Source organism: Kryptolebias marmoratus, linkage group LG12 (assembly GCF_001649575.2).
Source record: "Kryptolebias marmoratus isolate JLee-2015 linkage group LG12, ASM164957v2, whole genome shotgun sequence".
Lineage (NCBI taxonomy): Eukaryota > Metazoa > Chordata > Actinopteri > Cyprinodontiformes > Rivulidae > Kryptolebias > Kryptolebias marmoratus.
The window spans coordinates 436,766-444,943 of NC_051441.1; the positions used below are offsets into that span (position 1 = coordinate 436,766).

At 47.3% G+C, this 8,178-nt stretch overlaps 3 protein-coding genes across 4 annotated transcripts in view; 1 reads left to right on the forward strand and 2 right to left on the reverse strand.

Annotated features, from left to right (window-relative positions):
- Positions 1-2,341: 2,341 nt before the first annotated feature.
- LOC108251762 (zinc finger protein 768-like) lies at positions 2,342-5,180 on the reverse strand. The gene is made up of 2 exons (XM_017442178.3): positions 4,758-5,180; positions 2,342-4,027 (listed from the first exon to the last, which is right to left on the reverse strand). Exons 1-2 carry the CDS (start codon positions 4,948-4,950, stop codon positions 3,057-3,059), a joined length of 1,164 nt encoding a protein of 387 aa, XP_017297667.1. The 5' UTR covers positions 4,951-5,180; the 3' UTR covers positions 2,342-3,056.
- Positions 5,181-6,140: 960 nt separating this feature from the next.
- Positions 6,141-8,178, reverse strand: part of LOC108251763 (major vault protein) — a 19,769-nt gene continuing 17,731 nt past the window's right edge. For both annotated transcript variants that reach the window (XM_037978534.1, XM_037978535.1), the window contains one exon: positions 6,141-7,105. In XM_037978534.1, coding sequence (XP_037834462.1) covers positions 6,869-7,105 — 237 coding nt within the window. In that variant the 3' untranslated portion in view covers positions 6,141-6,868. The remainder of the gene's footprint in view (positions 7,106-8,178) is intronic.
- Positions 6,603-8,178, forward strand: part of LOC108251764 (trafficking regulator of GLUT4 1) — a 6,130-nt gene continuing 4,554 nt past the window's right edge. Inside the window, exon 1 of the mRNA XM_017442184.3 lies at positions 6,603-6,741. The gene's annotated coding sequence lies outside the window, so the exon portion shown is untranslated. The remainder of the gene's footprint in view (positions 6,742-8,178) is intronic.

The window sequence follows — 8,178 nt, forward strand, 5'->3', positions numbered from 1 at the left end:
TCAACAGAATTTTATGGTCTAAATTGTTTTCCTTGTGTTTTAAAAATGAATGATAAGAATAAAAAAAATCTTTGAGAACATTTTTATTTTAAAACAGCTAAATATTTCTCAGCTTCAGGGATTTAGATCATAAACTATCAGATCATTTTCATGGAGAGAAAATAAAGTTTGAGGAGCAGTTTTATAATAAAAATAAAGAAATAAAAATGTTTTGTTGTAAAGATTAAGTGTCATTCTCCTCTTTGGACACTAGAGGGCAGTAAGTCCTCATAAACTCACTTCTACACTTCATAAAAACAGCTGAAGGTTCTGGGTTTGGTTCTGATCCGGAGCAGAACCCAATCTGAGGGTTCTGTGTTTCTGTCAGCACGTTGATTTCCTGCTTCTTAGTTTTCCTCCTGTCTGTCCCTTGTCCTCCTGTCTGTCCCTTGTCCTCCTATCTGTCCCCTGTCCTCCTGTCTGTCCCTTATCCTCCTGTCTGTCTCCTGTCCTCTTGTCTGTCCCCTGTCCTCCCGTTCCTTGTTCTTTCTAACAGAACCTCAGCAGAACCTCAGCAGTGTTCCTGCCCTCAGCCGGCCCACAGTGAGACACAGATCTGAGGGGAAACATGTTTTTATCAGAAGCTTCAGCCACAGTCTGCTTGAGGAGAAGCTTCTCTCCACAGGAAACATCATCTGAACACCTGAGTCCAAACAAACATCTGGAGCTGAACACTCAGATACAACATTCTTCCAAACCAGTGGTTTCCAGCTGTGGTCCCTGACGAACACCGTCCTGCAGGTTTCCACTGTTTCTCTGTTCTTCAGCAGGACTGCAGGATGGTGTTCCTCCAGGACCAGGACCAGGACCAGGACCAGGACCAGCACCAGGACCAGGACCAGGACCAGGACCAGGACCAGGACCAGGACCAGGACCAGGGTGAGGAACCACTGCTCTAAATAATAATGTAATGTCTTCATCACGGCGGGGTTCAGCTCCACTGTTCCAGAGAAACGCGCTAACAGCACATGTCCCTCACGGGGCTCCGTAGATGATGGACTCCATGTAGGTCGAGTTTATTTTTGTAACGGAAACCTGACCGGAAGTGGAAATGAGTCCCGCCCCAACTGCCTGTGCCATCTTGTGTTTAGCCAGAACAAAAACAAAAACAAAATGTTTGAAACAGAATAAATACAATAAATAAATAAAGCTCAGAATCCTGGAATAATGTAGAAAATAAAACTTTATTTCCATCAAATATTCTCTCATTACTGGAGGTTTGTGTTAATATTTAACATATTTAACTCAAAGAGTGACGAGTTTAAATCTGCTTCACAAAAAACAAACTGGATCCTTTTTATTCAAGTTAAAAACGTCTCCGTTTGAAACATTAAAGTCTAAAAACTGATCATTTATTCTTGTTTTTATTTTCAGTTCTGATCAGTCAGTATCTTACCTGCAGTCACTGCGTTTGGAGAATCAGGGAGAAGTTCTAACGGAGAACGTGAGAAGGTAAAGATGTTCTGACCAGTAAACATCTTACCTGCTGCAGAAAGCTTCATGAACCACTTCTGACAGAACCGATGAGCTAACGGCTAGTCCCACCGGAACCAAAGTGGGTTCCTTAGAAACGATGCAGAACGTCTGCAGAACGTCTGCAGAACGTCTGCAGAACGTCTGACGGCAGTTTTTGTTTCAGCATCAATCAAGAAAATCAGCTTCAGGTTCAGGTTTTTTATTAGTTTTACAGTTTTGTATTTTTCAGACATTTCTACCAGTTTCTGTTTGCTGCTAGGATGGAGGATGAAGACGAGGAGGAGGAGGTGGACGAGGAGGACGAGGAGGACGAAGAGGGAGGAGGATGAGGAGGACGAAGACGAGGAGAAGGACGAGGACGAAGAGGATGAGGAGGACGAAGACGAGGACTAAACTCAGAAAGGTCCAGCTCTGCCTCAATCTGCTTCAACAATAAAAAGGGCAAAAAAAGATAAACACTTTATCCCAAGTCCTGAGAGCTGCAGCCGGAACAGCTGAACTGAAACCTCCGTCAGGCTGAAGGTTCTGCTGCTACAGGAACCCGCTTCGCCCGAACCAGAACCTGTTCCGCCTGAACCGGAACCCGTTCCGCCCGAACCAGAACCATGGGATCCAGGTCCCTCCCTCATGTTTGAATGTCTTACGATGCGGTTCCTGCTGAAAGTGGAAGACGATCCGTTGTTAAAAAGCAGCTCAGAACCTTTTGTCTCGACAGGTGAGGTCCTCGGGTCGGTTCTGTGGGTCAGTCATGGTTCTGGTGGAGATCAGAGATGATGATGATGATGATGATGATGATGAAGCTTGATTTTTATTTTATTTTATTTTCTAGAACAGTGATCCGAAGTTTTCTGATTCGACCCACAAATAAAAGACGTGACTCGGGACCCCGACTCCAGAGGAGTGATCCGGAGGTCCGGTCCGCTCAGCCGCCTCAGAACCGACCCGTCTGCCTGCGTTCCACACGATGGAACACGATGCAACAAACTGAACAAACAGCGTTCTGTGAAAGTTTAATTTCAGCTGAAGAAGCTTCTTTAACAGGCGGCTGAATCCTGATCAGACACCCATTTGGCTAGCCTTTAGCCTAGCCTTTAGCTTGGCTTGTAGCCTAGCCTTTAGCTTAGCCTTTAGCCTAGCCTGGATGAAGACTTTGGCCTCTTTCTCCGTCCTGTTCTGACTGCTGAGGTACAAAGTCCTGATCCGGTCTGTCCCTTTAAGGATCAGAACAAACTTTAACTCTCGGTTCTGAAGAGGAGCTTTGATCTCAGACTGATTTAGAATTTAACTTCCTTTTAAAAAGGAACCTCAGAACTTCCTTCATCAGGTCTGGTTTTGGTTGGTTCTGGTCTGCTTGGTTCTGGCTTGTGGAGTTGGAGTCCCCCTCCCCCAGAACTTCTTCGGGTTGGTGGGTTCTGTGGTTCTGGTTCTCCGAGCAGCAGGCTGGTTCTTCAGTTTGTCTCTCTGGACAGGAACCGACCTGCAGGTTGAACCCAGAAGGTTCTGCTGGTCTCCGTCCGTCCCGGGGACCAGGAAGCGTCCAATCAGGCGCTGCTGACGAAGCACATGTCCTTCTTCAGGTGCAGCTGCAGGCCGCCGGCGCTGCTGAAGGTTCTGGAGCAGCGGGCGCAGCGGTACGGTTTCTCTCCGGAATGCGTGCGTTTGTGCTTCTTCATGGTGTCTCCGTCGCTGAAGGTGCGGCAGCAGAACGGGCAGCTGTACGGCCGCTCGCCCGTGTGGATCCGCAGGTGGCGCCGCAGGTTTCCTCGCTGGCTGAAGCTCTTGGAGCAGAAGGTGCAGCGGTGCGGCCGCTCGCCCGTGTGCGTGCGCAGGTGGCGCCGCAGGTCGGCCGACTGAGCGAAGGACTTGCAGCACCAGTCGCAGGCGTAGGTCTTCCTCTTCTGCTCCAGGTGGAGCCTGAGGCTGGCGGCCTGGCCGAAGGCGTCGCCGCAGCGGGGGCAGCGGTGCACAAGGTCCGGGATCAAACCGGCGGCTGTGACATCATCAGCCGGCTGCGTCTCCTGAGACGACTTCCTGTTTCTGACAGCGTCCTGCTTGGACAGGTCCGCCTCCACTCGCCTGAAGCCCGACTCGTCCGCGGCGGCGGCGTGAACGCTCGCCGCCACAGGCTCGCCGGGACTCTCAGCCTCCTTCACCTCCTTCGGTTCGGTTTTGATCCGCGCCGGTGGCTCCTCCCTGAGCGCCGGAACGTCGAGGTGGATTACGGGAGGATTCAGGGAAGGCGGAGACCGGAGAGGTGAAGTTCTCCCAAACGCCTCCGGACCCGGGTCGGGTTTCGGCGCCGGTTCCCAGAAATCCGCAGGTTTCTCATTTCCTGGCAGGTGACCCGGCGTTGGCGGCGTTTCCTTCTGGACCGGCAGCAGCTGCTCAGGAACCAGCTGTGGCTGTCGGGGTTGGTTCAGGGTGGAGTCTGGCTCCTCAGAGCGGGTCCTGGGTTCTGGATCACCGGGGTTCTGTTCTGGAGCTGCAAAACCCAGACCTGACCTCGTTGACCCTGGAACAGAAGGCAGAACATTTGGGTTTCAGAGAGGTTCTGATGTTAAACCTCTCCTGCACATCAGCCAGAACATTATGACCACCTCAGTCCTGGACTCCTGTGGACCTCTGAAGGTCTGCTGTGGTAGGTAGTACACGACCCGGTCTGGTTTTACTGCAGACCGGGACACCCCACCTGTCAGCGGTCATAATATTATGGCTGATCAGAGTATGTAAATAACGTGACAGGAAGTTAGCAGAATGAAGACAAATGTCTGAAAAGACTTTTCTGAGCATCTTTCAGCTCAGACTGCAGTTGCGATTTCCCTTACGTTTTTATAAAATTTATAGATTTTGTTTTTTTACAGAAACAAACTCAATAAATCAGGTCAGAACAAAATGTTTCTGCCAACAATCTTTAAAAGATCAATTCGGCCAATAGTTCACTGAACCTCAAAGCTCCAGCTGCCTTCTTCTGAAGAAAACACACAATCAGCTGATTTATGATGAAGGCTCAGTGGCGAAAAGGAAGTAACAGGAAAAACGATAAAAAGTCCCGTTTGTCATAAAATATGAACCAAACTGGTTCATTTAAAAGATGCCGAATGTAAAAGGAGGTCATCTCTGTTACATAAAAGGTTTTAAATCACAGATTTATCCAGAACTGAAGCTTAAAACGTCTCGTTCGGTTTAAAACGGCGGATTTGAACGCGCGCTCTCGCGCTCCCGCCGCCGGAGTCGGCCCTTACTCAGCCACTCGCTCTCGGCCTCCAGCAGCAGGATGTCCCGCAGCTGCCTCCGCAGACTCTCGTTCTCCCGCCGGGTTCTGGCGGTCTCCTCCCGGTACTCGGCCACCGTGTCCTCCACCACGTCCAGAACCTCCTTCACCACCGCCGCGAGCCGCTCCGTCAGGTAGGCGTTCAGCAGCTGCAGTTTGGTCATTTTGCTGCTGGAGACAGGGCAGCATCAAACACCGAGAACCGGAGCGACGGTACCGACCCAAACAGGAAGCGGGCTATGGGGTCACAGTCTGACTTTCAAAATAAAAGCCCTGAGCTTTAAAACGCTGACAACCGGAGCAGCTTTGACTTTAATGCTGCTTTTAGCTGCTGCTCAGGTAATTTTTAGCTGCTGTGTTTGTTGTTTTAGCTGCTGTTCTGCTAGTTTTAGCTGCTGCTGCTGTTCTGCTAGTTTTAGCTGTTCTGGTAATTTTAGCTGCTGTCCTGCTAGTTTTAGCTGCTGTTCTGCAACTTTCAGCTGTTCTGCTAATTTTAGCTGCTGTTCTGCTAGTTTTAGCTGCTGTTCTGATAATTCCAGCTGTTATTCTGGTAATTTTAGCTACAGTTCTTCGCTAGTTATAGCTGCTGTTGTTGTAGCTTCAGCTGCTGTTCTGCTAGTTTTAGCTGTTCTGGTAATTTTAGCTGCTGTTCTGGTAATTCCAGCTGTTATTCTGGTAATTTTAGCTACAGTTCTTTGCTAGTTATAGCTGCTGTTGTTGTAGCTTCAGCTGCTGTTCTGCTAGTTTCCGCTGTTTTGTTCATTTTAGCTGCTGTTTTGGTAATTTTAGCTGCTGTTCTGGTAGTTTCAGCTGTCATTCAGCTGTTTGGATCACTGTTTTCTCGTCAGTTAAAATGTTCTGGATCAGCAGGTTTTTCAGAGTTCTTCTCTCATGTTTTGACCTCTGACCTCTGACCTGATCCAGTTTAAACTGTTCTTTCGTCTGTTTGTGTCTCAGAGACAGAACCTGGTCCTGGTTCTGATCCACAGTTTGGGTTCAGCTCAGCAGAACCGTGAGCCACAAACTGGACCTCCAATAATAATAATAATAATAATAATCTGAGAGGTTTGAAGAAGCTGCTTCGTGTTTATTTTGTTTTAAATCAGAACAAAGTTTCTGTTTTTATAAACTTTGTTCAGGTCAGAAACAGGAAACATCCAAATCCAGCTGTCAGGGGCTGGGAAACATCTGGACAAACAGCTGCAGGTCCTCAGTCCGCCCGCAGGGGGCAGTAAACAGCCACTTCCGGAAAGCCCTTCAAAATAAAACTGTGATCGTCGAGATATGACTTTATTAATAATATAATCTTCATTCCCGTGATGAGAAGATATCAGTAAATAAATGTGACATTTGATCATAAGAGTTAAATCTTTTAATCAGTGACAGAGCTGAACACACAAACTGAGTGTTAATTAACATGTTTTAATTATTTCAGCTAACAGACACATTAACACAAAGACGGACAGTTACATGATCGCCCGCCTCGAATAAGAAGCCAGCAGGATGGAAACAAATCAAGTGGCCCAAATAAACTCCAGAACCAGAACCAGAACCAGAACCGTTTCATTAAAACATTTTCCAAAAGTTTGAGTCGAATCTGCAGCTGCTGGCATGAAAACCCTACAGGCTTTTATTTTGAAACTTTGCTTTGGTGTGCTTTTTATTAACTTGATGCTCAGGGGCTGAAGATGGAGACAATTAATGCACACACACACACACACACACACACACACCCCTACACACACTCTCGATCTCTCACTCACTCACACACACACACCTCCCTCTCCTGCGGTGCTGAAGCTGCTGCAGCGTCTCTCTGCATCATCAGATCCAAACACCGAGCAGCAGAACCTCCATCTTCTCCGTGTTCCTCCGTCCCGTCAGATCGGACCTCCTGGTTCTCCTGCAGAGGAACAATGGACCCCACCCTGCTGCTTCCTGCCCACTAAGACCAGGTGAGCTGCTCCGGTGCCGAGGTGAGAGAACCTTTAGGTGAAAACCCAAGCCCAGTTCTGCTCGGTGGGCGTGTCGGGCCGCACCACACCTCCGTCCTGTTCTGTATCAGAACGTGATCTCCATGAATCAGTGCTTGTGTGGGTTCGTCCTCTCCTGGTTCTGGTGTTTTTGGCTCAAAGGTTCTGGTTCTGGTGCTTTTCTAGAAAGTGCTGCAGGAACCCAGTTAGTTGGCACCGGCCCCGTGTCCTCCTTCCAGGAAAGCTGCGGCTTTCTAGGATCTGATCTCGGGTTTGGTTCTGGCAGAGAACCAGGTTCTCGCCTCGTGTTCCTGAGGCAGCTCGGAGAATAATTTGTTCTTAGAAACTTTGGGTTTTATTGGAAAGAGGAAAAAAAAACAGTTAGAATTAAAATATTTGAATTGTTAGAAAAAAGCAACTTTATTTAAGCAGTGAAGCAGATTTTATGGTTTATATTAAATCTGAGCAGAAATCTGAAACTAAACCGATGAAGTTTAAACGTCTCGGCGGAAGCTGCCTTAATAATCTGTGACGAAGATGAAGATGAAGAACGTTTCTCCTGTTGGATCAGAACAAACTGGGTGGGTTAAACCAGTTAAAGGTGGGTTAAACTGGTTAACGATGAGTTAAACCAGTTAACGGAGGATTAAACTGGTTAACGGTGAGTTAAACCAGTTAAAGGTGGGTTAAACTGGTTAAAGGTGGGTTAAACCAGTTAAAGGTGGGTTAAACTGGTTAAAGGTGGGTTAAATGGATCAGATGTTTTTTTATTTTTCAGGTTTTTCTGTTTATTATTATTTATTGTTGTGTTTCTGAAGATCTTTAAATTAAAATGATTCACATTTTGATGATTAAAACTAAAAGTTTCCAGCTGTGGTTCCTTATAAACACCTGTCTGGGAGCAGCTGCTGGTTAATTGCTGTGGGACTCGGTCAGGACTCGCTGATCTCTGCTTCAATAAGAACAAGATTGAATTTGTCCTCTGATGTAAAATGTGGATTTTAAAGATAATTAAAGCTTTGATTAAAGGTTAAATACTTTTGTCACCTGAGAACTTCTCTGGAGCACTAAGTAAAAAACAAAAAGCTTCATTTATTTAAGAGTCGGAAACTCAAACCCACCAGAGTCGCTCCTGAAACGTTTTCTGACAGAAAAAACATAAAATAATCCCAGAACCTGCTGCTGACCTGCTGGAGCTTCAAGTTCCTGAAAAACTTCTTCTGTGAGATCGAACTGAGAGGTTCCGATGTCTGATCCCTGAGGAGCACCGAGACTCAGGAAAAAACACTAAAAACTCCTGATGGAGCTCTAAACCCGGTCCTGTTTGGACCCGGTCCTGTTTAGACCCGATCCTGTTTGGACCCGGTCCTGTTGGAGCTCTAAACCTGGTCCTGTTTGGACCCGATCCTGTTTGGACCC

Excerpts from the sequence above, each read along its gene's own strand:
- LOC108251762 (XM_017442178.3), bottom strand. The coding sequence starts at position 4,950 with ATGACCAAACTGCAGCTGCTGAACGCCTACCTGACGGAGCGGCTCGCG. Across the intron at positions 4,028-4,757 it reads GGCCGAGAGCGAGTGGCTGA|GGTCAACGAGGTCAGGTCTG; the intron begins GTAAGGGCCGAC and ends CTTCTGTTCCAG.